General features: G+C 37.0%; 2 protein-coding genes and 1 long non-coding RNA gene across 3 annotated transcripts; all 3 read left to right on the forward strand.

Annotated features, from left to right (window-relative positions):
• The first annotated feature begins 1,135 nt into the window (after positions 1 to 1,135).
• On the forward strand, positions 1,136 to 18,331 carry LOC120141647 ((+)-delta-cadinene synthase isozyme A-like). The gene is made up of 6 exons (XM_039156455.1): positions 1,136 to 1,286; positions 16,547 to 16,919; positions 17,029 to 17,249; positions 17,368 to 17,504; positions 17,589 to 17,837; positions 17,929 to 18,331. Exons 1-6 carry the CDS (start codon positions 1,136 to 1,138, stop codon positions 18,220 to 18,222), a joined length of 1,425 nt encoding a protein of 474 aa, XP_039012386.1. The 3' UTR covers positions 18,223 to 18,331.
• On the forward strand, positions 2,257 to 2,864 carry LOC120141543. The gene is made up of 3 exons (XR_005517777.1): positions 2,257 to 2,361; positions 2,448 to 2,693; positions 2,777 to 2,864. It is a non-coding gene; the product is annotated as an uncharacterized LOC120141543 (long non-coding RNA).
• LOC120141542 ((+)-delta-cadinene synthase isozyme A-like) lies at positions 15,732 to 16,520 on the forward strand. The gene is made up of 2 exons (XM_039156380.1): positions 15,732 to 16,059; positions 16,150 to 16,520. Exons 1-2 carry the CDS (start codon positions 16,057 to 16,059, stop codon positions 16,465 to 16,467), a joined length of 321 nt encoding a protein of 106 aa, XP_039012311.1. The 5' UTR covers positions 15,732 to 16,056; the 3' UTR covers positions 16,468 to 16,520.
• Positions 18,332 to 18,602: the final 271 nt, after the last annotated feature.

Raw genomic sequence — 18,602 nt, forward strand, 5'->3', positions numbered from 1 at the left:
TATTAAAATAATATTCAAAATATCAAAAAAAATTAATTATGATTCAAAAATATTCAAAATATCAAAAAAAATTAATTTGATTCAAATCATTTTAATATTCATAAATTAGTACTCATTTGAATATTTTTGAAGTTTTTGAAGTTTAAATTAAAAGATAAATTAGAGTTCATATCCTTAAGCATGCCCAACATTTTTCTCTTTTGTAGTAATTATAGGTAGAATTAATCAATTTGAATTGAGATGAATTATTTTTAAATTGAGTCAAAATTGACTGTCATAAACATTGCTGAAAAAGAGTTAGCAAAAGGTGGAATTATTTAATATTATTATTCATCTGTAGATTTTAAATACTACAAAATCTAATTCTGCAGGGATGCATGCATTGCTTTATACTTTAAAGGCTTCACCAACTTTTCACTGTTTGTTTCCCGAGAAATTCAACAAATTAGTACATCAGCAATAATCTACCCATGACTCAATTCTGTCAAACTAAATATATTAAAAATGTTTTATAGCACCAACATTGAAGGAGGGAAAGTAGAAAGAAAATGAACGACTTTTGTCAGTATATTTGCATATTTTATACTTCAAGTATAATAAAAATATTTCAATTTACGTTCTCCTTTTTGACTTTAATGAACGAGCTTCTATATATAAATACATGCAACAATTGCTTACTCAGTCTCGTCCCAAATCTCTGTTTTATAACCTTCTACCAGTAGGCAGAGGCAGCAACTAATCTGGGTGTTATTTGCTTCCGAAAACCCTAATCTTTTCCTTCAAGATATCTTTGATAATGGCTTCAACACAGTTTCCCAAGTTCCTGCTTCGCCCTTTTCCGTCATTCCGTCGGACACCGAAAACCGACCCAAGGCCGACTTTCATCCCGGCATTTGGGGTGATATGTTCATCCAATGTCCCAATATGGTAATCTATGATCTCTTTTATTTTTTTTTTACATTTTTCTTTATCGATCTTTATGATTTATTCCTGAGATTTGATTGTCCTACGTGAGCAGGATATTGATGCTGCAACTGAATTACATTCGAAGAATTGAAAGAACAAGTGAGGAAGATGATTGTGGAACCCGTTGATGATTTGAACCAAAAGCTGGCCTTCATTGATGCAGTTCAAGATGGGTGTAAGTTATCATTTCGAGAAAGAGATTGACGATGAACTTGAGAATATTTACCATGACATGAAGAGCGATGATGTTGAGTATGATCTCTACACCACAGCTCTTCGATTCCGATTACTAAGACAACATGGCTACCGTGTTTCCTGCGGTAATTTAGTCTTGAACTTTCATACTTTTAAGATTATTGAACCGTAATTCGTAATTATCAACACACAAAAACTTAGAAATATAAATATATTGATGTATTGATGATGACTTGGGGTGGGTGGAGCAGAGGCTTCAACATGTTCAAGGATGTGGAAGGGAATTTCAAGGCATCACCGGCGAGTGATGTGCGAGGATTGTTGGAACTTTACGAAGCTTCCCATATGAGGATTCCAGGGGATGATATACTTGAGGAAGCCATTTCTTTCACCAAGCTCAACTTACCCTCTCATTACCAGCATTAGACCATCCACTGTCGGAACAGGTCGATCACGCCTTAAAGCAGTCGTCCGAAGGGGGTTGCCGAGGGTTGAGGCCCGGAAATTCATTTCCGTATATGAAGACATCGAATCCCATAACAAAGCACTGCTTCAGTTCGCAAAGATTGATTTCAACTTGCTGCAACTTTTGCATAGGAAAGAGCTAAGTGATCTGTAGGTAAGTTTTGCTATGAAGCCTAACCCTTTATTCATAAATCATCCTGTTGTTGTTTAGTTTTCTATTTCTTACAAATGAATTGAAAGCCAGATTTTTATGATTCTTTGAAGGTGGTGGAAGGATTTGGACTTTACAAGAAAGCTGCCATTTGCAAAGACAGAGTGGTGGAAGGGTATTTTTGGATTATGGGAGTTTACTTTGAACCCCAATACTCTCTTGGGAGAAAGTTTTTGACAAAAGTCATAGCAATGGCTTCCATTGTGGATGACACATATGATTCATTCGCTACATATGATGAACTCATTCCTATACAGATGCAATTGAAAGGTTGGATTTCTTGCATTATAAGTTAACATTCATTTTGTGATATTTAAATCCTAGACTTGTCGGATATTATGACCGAATGAAGAGTTGGGTTTGAAATTAATTTTCACATTGGTTTCAGGTGGGATCTTAAATGCAGGATCAACTCCCGGAGTACATGCAAATAATCTACAAGGCACTGTTGGAAGTTTATGAAAATGGAACAATTATTGGTAGATCAAGAGAGGCAATACCGAGTCGAGTACGCTAGAAAAGCGGTAAGTAAACAATACGATCATGTTGGAAAAAAATGTAAAAAATTCGATAATAATTATATTGTGAACTTGATGCTCTCAACCATCAGATGATACGCCTTGCTCAAGCTTACCTTTTGGAGGCGAAATGGACACATCTAAACTATAAACCAACGTTCGAGGAGTTAGAGATAATGCATTGCCGACCTCCGGCTATGCCATGCTTGCCATCACGGCGTTCGTCGGGATGGGCGATGTTATAACCCCCGGACCTTCAAATGGGCAGCCAATGACCCTAAGATCATCAAAGCCTCCACCATTATTTGCAGGTTCATGGACGACATTGCTGAACACAGGTACTTGCTATATACCCACCCATTCCTAGATTCTAAACTTTTGGGGTATGCATTTGCTAAATGAAGACATGTCCCATATGCAGTCAACCACAGGAGAGAAGACGATTGCTCGGCCATCGAGTGTTACATGGAACAGTACGGCGTGACGGCGCAAGAAGCATACGATGAATTCAACAAACATCGAGAGTTTCATGGAAAGACGTAAACGAAGAGTTCTTGAAACCGACGGAAATGCCGACACCGGTTCTTTCCCGGAGTCTCAACCTTGCGAGGGTTATGGGATGTGCTTTACAGAGAAGGCGATGGTTACACGCATGTTGGGAAAGCTGCTAAAGGAGGGATCACTTCTTTGTTGATCGATGCAATCCCACTTTGAACATTCAAAATTTGACCTCTCTTCTCAAGATGATTTTCTACCAACTACTATTCATAAAGTTTGTACTGAACTGAAAAGAAAAGTCTAAATTTATAATTTGTTTTTCTTTATGTACAAAGGAAGAAGAAATCAATACTCTTTGTTCTTTGCCACTTTTCAATACAATAATTATTTTTCATCCATTTTTCTTACCGTGCAATATTTGTTTTAATTTTATTTTTTAATAGCTAAAACACATGCACCATTCATTTTGTTATGGGTGAGCAAAACTCGACTCTACTCGACTAAAAAAATCAAATTTCTTTTCAATTAGAGTTATTCGAGTTGAGTTATCGCCGTGCATTTTTTGAGTTCGAGTTAAGTTAAAATTTGAAAATTTCGTGTTACTCAAAAAATTAAAATTTTGGCTAACTATTTTGATATTTTTACGGTTTAGACTCTGATTTCCTTATTCATTCTATTTCTCCTTCATTTTAAGTTCATTTCTTATACCAAATTTGAATCACATGCTCTTAAACCATCTTAGAATACCTATGTGCGTTAGATTCCTCTTTTTGATACCAATTTTTTTATTTTTAATTTAATTCCTCATTTTTTTCATAACTTCCTTATTTCTTCAATTCATCATTCATTTTATGTCCATTTTCATCAAAATTGAACCACATGCTCTTATACCACTATAGAATATCTATGTAACTTCAATTCCTATTTATTCAATTCGTATTTGGTATTTTGACTATAACTATTTACAAATTCTTTCTTCCCATCAATTCCTTTCCTCTATACTCTCATCAACATTTTACGCTCAAAATATATTCTTTAAAATATAATATTGTAAATATATTTTATAATTTTAGATTACATTTGATATATTAAATAATATTATAATGTGAAAAGAATACGAATATATAGCTATATATATGATTAGAGAAAATCGGAAAATTGAAAAAATCTTTATCAAAATACTATAAATAATTATAATAAAATTTGTATAGAAACTTGAATTTTTTCTTAAATTCTACTTGACTTAAAAAAAATTCAAGTTAAGTTTGAATCACAAAATACGACTCATCAACTCGAATAACTCAAAAAATTTGACTTAATTCGACCTAATTCTCACCCCTGCCTATAGCATATGAAAACTGCCTTTGGATTTTCGCCGCATTCTTTAGATTTACTGAATGAAATATTCAACACAATTCCTTAATTTCCAAAGCTTTTTGAAAGAAAAAAATCTATTAAACGAGTCTCTAGAATTTCCAAGGCATTGAATGATTGATTACACAGCCAAATTTTGTTAATTAACTTTAGTAAACATAAAATAGCTTTTAAATTACAATTTTTTTTATTAAAGATACAAAATAAGACCATATAAGTATTTTTAATTACTCAATCAATTAACAAATCTCTTTTAAATTACATTTTTAATATATCACAAAAACAATTTTTTTATATTATAATAGTGTAACGCCCCAAATCCCGGATTAATAGTTCGAGTCAACTCGAAACCCATATTTTGAGCACAAATGAACCATTAGAATAGTTTAGACCAAGTTTAGTGATAGTGGGCTTGAGTTGTTGCCCAAGATAGTTAAAGAAGAGTGATGAGTATTTTATGAAATAAAAAGAAGAGGGACCAAAAGTACAATTTAACCATTATTCAAATTAAAAGTTGAAACCCCCTATTTTATGCCTTGTTACGTGGACCACTCCCCCTATTAGTTCACCAAACACTCTTCTCTTCTCTTGATCTCATATTTCTTTTCTTCTCCTTCCTCCTTAAAGTGAAAGTTTCAAGGATTTCAAGCCTAGTTGAGTTTAGATAAGGTAACATGGTAATCTTCAATCAAAGAGCTTCAATTTAAGCCCTATTTCTCAAGTTTTACACTTAGTTTTCAAAAATGGGTTTATGGGAGGTTTAAGAGAATTTATGGATTCTAGCTTGTTTTTAGCAGATTCAAGTTATAAAAAGTGTTTCTTAACCTTAATTCAACCACCTAGTTAAGTTAATAATTCATTTCTTTACCTTTGATTAGTGAAAGAAGTGATAGAGAACTCAAAGGCAAGAGGAAAAGAGAAGTTGTCCCTTGGGTGATTTGAGGGCATTTCTAGTAGCCAAGAATTCAAGGTAACACATTTACAACTTCTTTATACCAATTTTGGGTAACTAGAAATGCATTCTAGCTTAAGAGTTGAGTTAAAGCATACTAAGTAGTTTTCATGGTATTTTTGGTAAGAGTAACTCGGGTGTTATGATTGTTTCCCAAGCATCAAACAAGGCCAGTTTTATGTAAACCTAGCTATTACTGTTTCTACGGTTCTTATATTATTATTATTGTTCTTGCTTGAAGTCTTATTTTCTATATTAGAGAGTATTTGGGGTACCTCGGGTCTGATCCTATAATCCTTGGATTATTTATCCAAAAATGTTTGTTGGTACCGATATTGACCTTTCAATATCGATACTAAACCTTTGGTATCGATACCCACCTGCTAGTATCGATACCCCTTGACTGACGTGGTAGTTTCTAGAAGGTCCAGTCAGCAACGGTTTCTAGAAGACTTCCTCCGCACGCCTTCTGGAAGACGGACGAGCATAGTTACATTAGGAGACTATTTTAAGTTTGAATTTAAATTAAAAAAACAATTATCTTTAGGATTATTTTATTTTCTTTGTTTATCCTTAGGCTTTGAGAGGCTATAAATACCCACTTGGGGTAAGCCTAAACTCATAACTCAAATTACAATCTTCTTTTCTCTCTAGTTTTATTAAAGCTTTCTCTTTCTACTTTTCAAGTTTTCATTTTTCTTTTATTTTCAAGCTTTGTTTTTAATATGCTAAGTATGACTTTTGTCATGCTTAGCTAAATTTTTCATAAGTCGAGAGCTGAAGCGATGACTCAATTCTAACGCGAGAATTGAAACAGACCCTTAATATCTTCAGAATATCTCTCTCAATCTCTGCGCTTATTTTTCAAAATCAAAACAGTTTTCAAAATCAAAGATAGACTTTGGTCTAGATTGTTGTTGCGATTAAACATGTGGGAGGAAGATTCGGCTTATTGAAAACACATTCGACTTCCTGGGAACACACTTGATGAGATAGCTTCGCCAAGAGAGATTTTAGATCGGAATTGACGGTTATATAAGAAACAATCTGAGTCGGTCGCCACAAATTTAAACGGTAATTGATCTACGACAATTGATGTTGTTAGAATCAATTTTCGAAGCCGGAATCAAAGATTGCCTTGGGTATTCGGTACAAGATAGAGTCACGGGGATTGCCCTTGTAGACAAAGTAACCTACGTGAATCCCGAAGGGAAAATCTAATTCGATGATCAAAGGGGAATTGAGTCAAAGCAAGGCTTGAGGTTACTTTTACCGTATTTATTCAGAATCTTTATTCTCTTATTTTTACTTAAATTGCTTTTATTTATTTAATCACTTTTATTATTTAAATATCTATTTACCAAACCCCCCCATTTACTATTTTTACGCCTCGAGTAAACCAATCAGACATAAATTAAGAATTTTCTAAGCCCTGTGGATTCGACCCTTACTTCTCTATACTGCGAATTTCCTTATTTATTATCCGAGAATAAGAAATTTTATTTTGACATCGAAATGATAGTTGTCAAATTGATGTCGTTGCCGGGGAGATAATCAAATTGGAAGATTTGGCTTATTGAAAACACATTCGACTTCCTGGGAACACACTTGGCAAGATAACTTCGCCAAGAGGGATATGAGATCGGAATTGACGGTTATAGAAGCAACAATCCGAGTCGGACGCCACGAATTTAAACGGTAAATGATCTACGAAAATTGATGTTGTTAGAATCAATTTTCGAAGCCAGAATCAAAGATTGCCTTGGGTATTCGGTATACAAGATAGAGTCACGGGGATTGCCCTTGTAGACAAAGTAACCGACGTGAATCCTGGAGGGAAAATCTAATTCGATGATCAAAGGGGAATTAAGTTAAAGCAAGGCTTGAGGCTACTTTTACCGTATTTATTCACAATCTTTATTCTCTTTTTTTTACTTAAATTACTTTTATTTATTTAATTGCTTTTATTATTTAAATATATATTTACCAAACTCCCCGTTTACTATTTTCACGCCTGGAGTAAACCAATCAGACATAAATTAAGAATTTTCTAAGTCCCTGTGGATTCGACCCTTACTTCTCTATACTACGAATTTCCTTATTTATTATCCAAGAAGAAGGAATTTTATTTTGACATCGAAATGACAGTTGTCAAATTGACGCCGTTGCCGAGACTTCGCCAAAGTTACTAACTTTTGTTTGTTTTTTATTTATTACCAGGACTATTCCGGGCACATTAGTGGAGTACGACCCGGAGATTGAAGCCAAAGCTAGGATACTCCACGCACAGACACTTTGGGAAAGAAGGAGACAACAATTAAATCCAGAAGAAGAATCAAATTCATGTGAATCCGTTAATACAATTCCGATGGCCGATCCTACTATCCAGGAGTTAGCCGAGGCACCTACCGAACAAGGGCATTTGTGCATTGATTTTCCCCAAAGTGAAACTCCATACCAGTTGAAAATCGGCCTTATTTCATCTCCTCCCTACATTCCGCGGATTGCCAAACGAGAATCCACACAAACATCTCATGGAATTTCATATGGTATGTACCAGCATGAGACCACAGGGTGTAACCGATGACCAAATCAAACTTAGAGTTTTTCCTTTTTCTTTAGCCGATTCGGCTAAGGAGTGGTTATTTTATCTTCCCCCTGATTCTGTTACTACATGGGCTCAAATGACTCGTCTTTTTCTTGACAGGTTTTTCCCTACGGCGAAAGTAAGTGGACTACAGAGAAGAATAATTGGAATCAAGCAGGTTGATGGAGAGTCACTTTACGACTACTGGGAGAGGTTTAAGAAGTTGTGTTCTAGTTGTCCACAACATGGGTTAACTGAACAAACACTCCTTCAATACCTTTATGAAGGATTAACTCCCCTGGAGATGAATATGATCGATGCTGCCAGCGGTGGAGCCTTGGTGAACATGACTCCTACTGAGGCTAGGAACTTAATTTCCACAATGGCCGCAAATTCCCAACAGTTTCACGCAAATAATGAACCTTCTCGAAGGGTTCGTGAGATAAGTTCATCTTCTTTAGAAAATAAGATAGTTAAGTTAACTGAAGTCGTCAACTCTCTTGTTGTAGGAAAGACAAGACCAAACAGATCATGTGGAATATGTGTATTACCTGATCATCCGACAGACGGCTGTCCATTGATTCAAGATGACGCAACAACTCAAGTCAATGCAGTCGGAAACTTTCCAGGACCTCCCCAAAGAGCTTACAATCCCTACGATAATATATACAACCCAGGATTGAAGGATCATCCGAACTTCAGTTATGCTCAGAACTCAAGACTGAATCAAGGTTATCAAGCGAGACCACCTCCACCACCACAACAACCGCAGAAGACATCATTAGAGTCAATTTTCGAGAGGTTAGCACTTTCCCAGGAAAAATTCCAAAATCGTACTGAAGCCCACTTCCAAGAGATTGACAAACAGAGAAGCCAACTGGCTCAAACCATAAGCCGCTTGGAATCACAAGGTAAGCTTCCGTCTCAAACTGAGCCGAATCCAATAGAGAATGTTAGCGCCATTACCCTCTAAAGCGGTATAATTGTTGAAAAACCAGACCCAAAGGAAGTAAGCACAAGTTCCCGGAAGAAAGAAGAAAATTCGAACTCCAGAGGGAAGAAGAAGTAGTTGACGTAGAATCCTAAGAAAAGAATAAAGATGAATCGAAAACTCATTTTGCGCCATCTCCCTATGCCATTTCGCCTCCGTTTCCTGAAAGATTCATTAAAAGAGACAAACAATCAGAGGAGAGAGAAATCTTGGATGTATTACGGAAGGTGAAAATAAATATTCTGCTTCTTGAGATAATCTGGAAAGTACCGAGGTATGCCAGATACCTTAAAGATCTCTGCACTAATTAATAAAAGGCGACTTGCCGAAAATGAGAAGGACAATTTAGGTGAGAACGTCTCAGCAATTTTCCAACGACCGCTTCCACCGAAGTATAAGGACCAAGGTATATTTTCAATACCTTGTAAAATTGGCGAGGTTAAAATCAAATGAGATATGTGCGATCTAGGTGCCTCTATCAATATAATGCCTCTCTTCGTCTATAATTTAATTTTCACCAAGCCTTTGAAGGAGACGAGAGTTACACTTCAGCTCGCCGACAAATCAATTATTTATCCTGAATGACTCATAGAAAATGTTCTAGTAGAGGTAGAAGACTTAATTTTCCCTGCTGATTTTTATGTGATTGATATGGAAAATGATTGTAGCAACATTGGTTCTGAAATTGGTGCCTAACGTTATATTTTTTATTTTTTTAAAATAAAATATTTTTTAATTAAAAAAATTAAAACTAAAAAAACTTAATTTATTTATAAAAAATCCCCAAATTTTTACTAAAATTATAAAAAAAATCTAAAAAACTAAAATCTCTAAAAATCTAAAATCTGTTATTGCAACCCTGTTACCAACCGTCGCCAGTTATCTCTGGCCACCATTGTCATCGCCGAGCTGTCACCCACCTATCGTCGACCACCCATTGATCAATCTTTACCCTTACTGTTACCCAAATCCCCTAAATCTCTAATCCCCAATACCCAAATCCCTAACCTTTAAAATCTTAATCTCCACGATGGAAAGTCAAAGTAGCATCGGCGGAGCTACGGTGAGGATGAGTGTTGAGCGGAATTGCACGGTGGTTCAAATGGTGGTGTGGCTTACGGATGTCAGGATCGACCGGAATCAACGAAAAACAACGACAGTGGCTTAAAATCTGACGAATCTTTGAACGTTTTTCCACGACAAACGGTGATAGCTTATGACGAAAGTTCAACGGGGGTATGATCGGGGGTCGACGGCAGTGATGGTCACGGTTTGCAAGCCGGTGACCATGGAAGGGGGAAGGGGGTTGCAACTGTTGGGTTTTTTTTAATAAAAAATATTTTTATTTTTTAAAATAAATTCTAAAATTTACCAGAGCTTGAAACGTGTCATTTAACAGTCAAATTAACGGCGTTACAGTCCAGACACCTAAAAGTGTTCCGATGAAAACGTTAGACACCTAATTTAAGTGAAAATTTCTTTAGGCATTAAAACGTTTTTCGAGACAAAATTTAGGTACTTATTTTTGTATTAATCCTAAATTTTATGTGGAGTTTAAGTTTAGATTAAGTAATTCAATTATTTAAATTTAAGTTAAGTTTATTAAATATTTGATTATTTAAACTTGGATTTTATTTGATCGAATTATATATTCCTATTGTCAAATTTTCGGCTTACTAAGAAGTAATCAAAGTTTGAATTGGACGATAAGTTTTCTTGGGTGCACGTTAGCGGGCCTAACGGATCGAGGATTCTCGGCGTGTTTCCGGCGTCTCCAAGTTCCTTTCAGTTCATTTGTTTTCTTTTTTTTTTCTCCCTGGTGGGTCTTGATTTCTCTTCTCCTCCGAGCCTTAGCCATGAATTGGAGGAGCCTCTTCGGTTCCACATAGGGCCATAACTTGGATTTCTACCCTCCTAGGGTTCGCGAAGGCTCCACTTTTGTCCAGCCTCCCCTTGATGTGCTAGAATCAGGGATTTCAGAGTGGAATTCTTCCCTCGTGGGCCAATTCCTTGGAGCTGCTCCAAATTTTGCTTCAATGAAACGAATCGTGAAAAATCTGTGAAGGAAACCATTATCTGGCAAGAGCGTTCAGGTAAGTTTCGCCGGCCAAAATCTCTATGTATTTTCTTTCACTTCTGTTTCTGATAGAGACTGGATTTTAGAGAATGGCCCGTGGCATATAATGAACAAACCATTGATTCTTAGGAGGTGGGAACCGAACCTAAAACGCTTAAACTTTGATTTGTCTAAAATCCCATCTTGGTTCACCTCTTTAACGTCCCCCTGGAAATCTTCTCACGTAAGGGTCTGAGCTATATTGCGAGTGGCATAGGCCCTCCCCTTTCTATGGACTCGATTACTGCTGCAAAATCCCACCTCGAATTTGCTAAGGTATGTATCGAACTAGGGGTCTCTGATATTATTCCTAACTACATTGAAGTAATCCTTAACGATGGTCATTCTGTCTCGGTTAAAGTTGAGGTCCCTTGGCTCCTCCCCGTTGTCGTTCCTGTAAAACCTTTGGTCACTCTGACAAGGGATGCAAGGAACCAAAAATTCATCCCTCTGCTAAACCTCAAATTTAGAGAAAAAAGGAAGGTCCCCCTAATACTTCCGAGGTCGAACCAGCTGTTGGGGGTATCGAAATGCTGCAAGAAAAAGAAATTCCCCTCAACTTGTCTGTTGCTAAGGAAATTGTTGTTCATAGTGATTCTTCTAGTAAAATAGTCGAACAGGAAACTTTAAAGCCTCCTGATGGTGATCTAAATAGTGCAGAATTGGTTACTGAGAATTCTGAAAATTTGCTGCCAAATACTGATCCTTTACCCTCTTCTACTAATAAAGGTGAAAATTCTATTGAGGTAAAAAAAAAGGCAGAGGCAGACCCACCAAAGATAAAGCCAAAACTTCCTTGTCTGCTTCTTCTAACCGCTTCGAAATCCTTACTGGAGCTGATGAATCCATTCCAACCACTGAAGTACATTCTCGAAAGCCTCGTACTTCTTCTTTAGGTGTCTCTGCCATTATTAATGAATTAAAATCTAAAAAGAAAGAAAAAGCAGGGTCAGTTAAAATCAGTCCATCAGGTACCATAGGGATAACCCCTGATGCTCATTCTCAATGATAATTGGTATTTGGAATGTTAGAGGACTGAACTGTCCTCAAAAACAAGGTAATGTTCTTAAAAGAGCTCTCCAAAATAAAATTGATATCCTTTGTTTGCTTGAGACTAGAGTTAAACGTGATAAAGCTGTAATATTTTAAGTAGGAAATTCAGTGATTGGAAAGCTTGTTCCAATTACTATGCAGATAACGGTAGAATTTGGATTTTATGGAAAATGGTTTGAACTTCTCTGTTATTCATTCCTCTGATCAGTGTATTTCCATCAAGGGCTTTCATGCTGGCACCCCCTGGTCATTACTGTGTGTATGGCAGTAACGATGGTATTGTGAGAAGGTCTCTTTGGCATAACCTTAAAGATCTTGATACCATTATAGGTCAAACCCCCTGGATCCTAGGGGGAGACTTCAATGTTACCCTTCACCCTCATGAGAGCTCTGACTCTGAGATTCTTGGTCCTATTGTTTCTTCCGATATGAGGGACTTCCAAGAAGTTTTCTCTGACCTTGATTTTATTGATCATCTGTTCTATGGTCCTAATTTCACATGGAGCAACAAACAAAGGTTCTCTTTCCTTGCTAGAAAGCTCGACAGAGTCCTTATTAATCCGTATTGGGTTAATAACTTCAACTCTTCTAATGTTGAATTCCTCGCTCCTGGTGTCTCTGATCACTGCTTGGCGTTAATCTGGCTTTCCAAAGAACTCCAAATTAATAGACCTAAGCCCTTTAAATTCTTTAATTTCTAGACTCAACATCCTTCTTTCTTATCTGTGGTCAATCGATCTTGGAACAGCCCAGCTTATGGTAACCCGATGCAGATTCTGCTCTCTAAATTAAAGCGTCTCAAAAATAACCTCAGACACCTTAACCATTCTTTCTATAGTGACCTTACCGCAGGGTGAATCTGAAGAAATCTGAACTTGAATTCCAGCAGATTAATTCTTTAAGAGGTAAGGACACTATCGATAAGGTAATCCAACTCCAGTCTGAGCTTAAGAGCCTGGAAGAAGCGGAATTTTTGTTCCTTAGACAAAAACTAAGGTTTTATGGCTTAAGGAGGGGATAAGTGTTCCAAGTTTTTTCACTCTGCTGTTGCCCGCAAACATAAACGTGATACTATTCGAATTCTAATTGACGATCAAGGCAATAGGCTGGAATCTTTTGACTCAATGTCTAATGAGGTCCTTAATTACTTTTCTAAGCTGCTGGGTTCTAAAGATCTTGAGGTGAATGCTCCTGACCCTAGCACGTTACATAACTTCCTTCATGTCCCTTCGACTTCGGATAGATTTGATAACCTCGTTAAGGAAATTTCTAACGAGGAAATCAAAGATGCTTTCTTTTGCCAAGGTAATAACAAAGCTCCTGGCCCTGATGGCTACTCCTTTGTTCTTTAAAAAAGTCTAGCCTATCATCAGTGAGGATGTGTATTCACTATGAAACAATTCTTCCATGATTCCTCTCTTCTTCCTGCTTTCAATGCAACTATTATTGCTCTTGTGCCTAAAACTCCAAACCCTAGTACTCTTAAAGACTTTAGACCTATCTCTTGTTGCTCGGTTTTCTACAAAGCCATCTCTAAGATCCTAGTAAATAGGCTCACTTCCTTTATTCCTGAAATGATCACTCTGAACCAAACAACTTTTGTTAAAGGCAGAAGTATTGTCGATAACACTCTTCTTGCCCAAGAACTGGTTAGAGGTTACAACAGGAAATCAATTTCCCGTCGTTGTTCTCTAAAAATCGATCTTCATAAAGCCTTTGACTCTCTTAATTGGGATTTCATTTCTGCTATGTTGAAAGCCATGGGCCTTCCTACTACTTTTCTTAACTGGAGTGAAACTTTCTTTTCTACAGCTCGTTATTCTGTTTCTTTCAATGGTAGTTTAATTGGCTATTTTAAGGGTGCTAAGGGTATTAGACAGGGAGACCCTTTATCCCCTCATTTATTTATTCTCTCTATGAATGTTCTCTCTAATCTCTTAAACCTTGCTGCTGCTAAGAACATCTTTGGTTATCACCCTAAATGTAAAAGAATTGGGCTCACGCATCTATCCTTTGTTGATGATCTCCTAGTCTTCTGCAAAGGGTCTGTCGATTCGATTCTTGGGGTAACTAGTGTTCTTGACTTGTTTTATAAAATGTCTGGCCTTAGACTTAACGCCTAAATGCGAGTTATTTACGGCTGGCATGAACTTTCCTACTCTTGAAAACATCACTCTTCTCACTGGGTTTAAAATTGGTTCTCTTCCTATTAGGTATCTTGGCATCCCTTTAGTCACTAGAAAAGTCTCCCAAAAGGATTGTGGCCCTCATTGACAACATTAAGGCGCGGCTGTGTTTGGTCTACTAAAAATCTTAGTTATGCGGGTAGGTTGGAATTAATCAGAGCTGTCTTATTTAGCATCAGTAGCTACTGGTGTAGACAATGTTTCTGCCTAACTCTGTTCTTAAAAGAATTGAACAAATATGCTCTCGGTTCTTCTGGAAGGAGATGACAGACCCGCTTCTGGTGCCGTGTTGGATGGAATAACATTTGCTTATGAAATCTGAGGGAGGGCTCGGTATTAAAGATCTCCAGACCTGGAACAAAGCTTGTATGCTTCTTCTTATCAAAAAAATCCTTGCTGGAGAAGGCTCTCTATGGGTCGCTTGGATTAACTGTTATGTGCTTAAGGGAAGTAATTTCTGGAATGCAGAAATTAGCTCAACGTCCAGCTGGAGCTTAAGGAAACTTTTTAATATGAGGGATGAGGCTAGTACTACATTGTCTGCTTCTTCATTCTCGGTGAGAACTATGGGATGCTATCCGGGTTAAGAGACCCCTTGTTATTTGGCAGAAAATCATTTGGTTTCCCTTCCATATTCCTAAACTTAGCTTGATTTCTTGGATGGCTTTACTTGATCGTCTCCCTACTAAAGATAGACTCCTTCGTATGGGGCTTATCAATGATTGCCAATGCATGTTTTGCGATGATCCGCTCGAAACTAGGGATCATTTGTTCCTTTACTGTCCTATGGCTAACTTCTTGTGGAGTTCTATATTTTCTATTTCAGGTCTTCGATTTTGCACTCGTCCTTGGGAATCTTTTATTGCTTGGGCTTGCTCTTATTGGAAAGGAAAATCTTTACTTACTACTATAATGAAGCTTGCTCTCAATGCTATGATTTACTTTATTTGGGAAGAAAGAAACAAGAGACTTTTTCAAGGGCGATCCAGAAACGAGCAAGATATGTTCCGCCTCATCAAGGATACTGTTCGTTGTCAACTTAGCGATAGAAATTTAAATAGCTTTGACACTGTAAATTCCAACCTGTGCAAGCATTGGGACATTGTCTGATTTGACTCTTTTTGTTTGTTGATTGTCCTGATGCTTTCTTTTCCTAAGTTTTGTATTTGGTTTGTTCTTGGGTAATAAAATATTTAAATTATCCACACAAAAAAAAAGTTTGAATTGGGATGAATTAATGGAATTATTTAAAATTGAGTCAAAATAGACTGCCTTCATGTTATATGTACCTATCGACTGATCAGAGAAATGGAATTATTTAAAGCGTTAGTATTTTAAATACTATAAAATCTAATTCCATATACGTGTCATGTTCTGCAGGGATGCGTATATTGCTTTATACTTTAAAGCCTTCACCAACTTTTCATTGTTTGTTTCACGAGAAAATTCAACAAATTATTAGTCAGAAAGACTGCTAAGTAATCTACTCATGACTCAACTTCTGTCAAACTAAATATATTAAGATAATGTTTTAGAGGCACCAACATTGAAGGAGAGAGTAGAAAGAAAATGGACCTTTCTCAGTATATTTGCATATTTTATACTTCAAATATAGTAAAAATATCTTCAATTTACGTTGTCTTTTTTGACTTTAATGATCAATCTTCTATCTATAAATACATGCATCAATTGCATACTTACTCTCATCCCGAATCTCTGTTTTTAACCTTATAAACAGTAGGCAAAGGCAGCAAACCAATCTTTGTGTTATTTGCTTCCAAGAACCCTACTCCTTCCCTTCAAGATATCTTTGATAATGGCTTCAACACAAGTTTCACAAGTTGCTGCTTCATCCCTTCCCGTCATTCCAACGGACACTGAAAACCGGCCCAAGGCCGACTTTCATCCCGGCATTTGGGGTGATATGTTCATCAATGTCCCAATATGGTAATCTATAATTTCTTTTATTCTTTTTACAAATTTCTTTATCTATCTTTGAGTTTTGTTTGCTGAGATTTGATTGTCCTACTTGAGCAGGATATTGATGCTGCAACTGAATTACAATTCGAAGAATTGAAAGAGCAAGTGAGGAAGATGATTGTGGGACCCGTTGATGATTTGAACCAAAAGCTGGCCTTCATTGATGCAGTTCAAAGATTGGGTGTAAGTTATCATTTCGAGAAAGAGATTGACGATGAACTTGAGAATATTTACCATGACATGAAGAGCGATGATGTTGAGTATGATCTCTACACCACGGCTCTTCGATTCCGATTACTAAGACAACATGGCTACCGTGTTTCCTGCGGTAATTTAGTCTTGAACTTTCATACTTTTAAGATTATTGAACCGTAATTCGTAATTATCAACACACAAAAAACTTAGAAATATAAATATATTGATGTATTGATGATGACTTGGGGTGGTGGAGCAGAGGCATTCAACATGTTCAAGGATGTGGAAGGGAATTTCAAGGCATCACCGGCGAGTGATGTGCGAGGATTGTTGGAACTTTACGAAGCTTCCCATATGAGGATCCAAGGGGATGATATACTTGAGGAAGCCATTTCTTTCACCAAAGCTCAACTTACCCTCTCATTACCAGCATTAGACCATCCACTGTCGGAACAGGTCGATCACGCCTTAAAGCAGTCGATCCGAAGGGGGTTGCCGAGGGTTGAGGCCCGGAAATTCATTTCCGTATATGAAGACATCGAATCCCATAACAAAGCACTGCTTCAGTTCGCAAAGATTGATTTCAACTTGCTGCAACTTTTGCATAGGAAAGAGCTAAGTGAGATCTGTAGGTAAGTTTTGCTATGAAGCCTAACCCTTTATTCATAAATCATCCTGTTGTTGTTTAGTTTTCTATTTCTTACAATGAATTGAAAGCCAGATTTTTATGATTCTTTGAAGGTGGTGGAAGGATTTGGACTTTACAAGAAAGCTGCCATTTGCAAGAGACAGAGTGGTGGAAGGGTATTTTTGGATTATGGGAGTTTACTTTGAACCCCAATACTCTCTTGGGAGAAAGTTTTTGACAAAAGTCATAGCAATGGCTTCCATTGTGGATGACACATATGATTCATTCGCAACATATGATGAACTCATTCCCTATACAGATGCAATTGAAAGGTTGGATTTCTTGCATTATAAGTTAACATTCATTTTGTGATATTTAAATCCTAGACTTGTCGGATATTATGACCGAATGAAGCGTTGGGTTTGAAATTAATTTTCACATTGTGTTTCAGGGGGATCTTAAATGCATGGATCAACTCCCGGAGTACATGCAAATAAGCTACAAGGCACTGTTGGACGTTTATGAAGAAATGGAACAATTATTGGTAGATCAAGAGAGGCAATACCGAGTCGAGTACGCTAGAAAAGCGGTAAGTAACAATACGATCATGTTGGAAAAAATGTAAAAAATTCGATAATAATTATATTGTGAACTTGATGCTCTCAACCATCAGATGATACGCCTTGCTCAAGCTTACCTTTTGGAGGCGAAATGGACACATCTAAACTATAAACCAACGTTCGAGGAGTTTAGAGATAATGCATTGCCGACCTCCGGCTATGCCATGCTTGCCATCACGGCGTTCGTCGGGATGGGCGATGTTATAACCCCCGAGACCTTCAAATGGGCAGCCAATGACCCTAAGATCATCAAAGCCTCCACCATTATTTGCAGGTTCATGGACGACATTGCTGAACACAAGGTATACTTGCTATATACCCACCCACATTCCTAGATTCTAAACTTTTGGGGTATGCATTTGCTAAATGAAGACATGTCCCATATGGGTGCAGTTCAACCACAGGAGAGAAGACGATTGCTCGGCCATCGAGTGTTACATGGAACAGTACGGCGTGACGGCGCAAGAAGCATACGATGAATTCAACAAACACATCGAGAGTTCATGGAAAGACGTAAACGAAGAGTTCTTGAAACCGACGGAAATGCCGACACCGGTTCTTTCCCGGAGTCTCAACCTTGCGAGGGTTATGGATGTGCTTTACAGAGAAGGCGATGGTTACACGCATGTTGGGAAAGCTGCTAAAGGAGGGATCACTTCTTTGTTGATCGATGCAATCCCACTTTGAACATTCAAAATTTGACCTCTCTTCTCAAGATGATTTTCTACCAACTACTATTCATAAAGTTTGTACTGAACTGAAAAGAAAAGTCTAAATTTATAATTTGTTTTTTTTATGTACAAAGGAATGAAGAAATCAATACTCTTTGTTCTTTGCACTTTTCAATGCAATAAAATTATTTTTCATCCATTTTTCTTTACGTGCAATATTTGTTTTAATTTTATTTTTTAATAGCTAAAACACATGCACCATTCATTTTGTTATGGGTGAGCAAAACTCGACTCTACTCGACTAAAAAAATCAAATTTCTTTTCAATTAGAGTTATTCGAGTTGAGTTATCGCCGTGCATTTTTTGAGTTCGAGTTAAGTTAAAATTTGAAAATTT

The sequence above is a fragment of the Hibiscus syriacus genome, unplaced genomic scaffold, assembly GCF_006381635.1.
Source record: "Hibiscus syriacus cultivar Baekdansim isolate YM2019G1 unplaced genomic scaffold, ASM638163v2 tig00110812_pilon, whole genome shotgun sequence".
In the NCBI taxonomy this organism is placed as follows: domain Eukaryota; kingdom Viridiplantae; phylum Streptophyta; class Magnoliopsida; order Malvales; family Malvaceae; genus Hibiscus; species Hibiscus syriacus.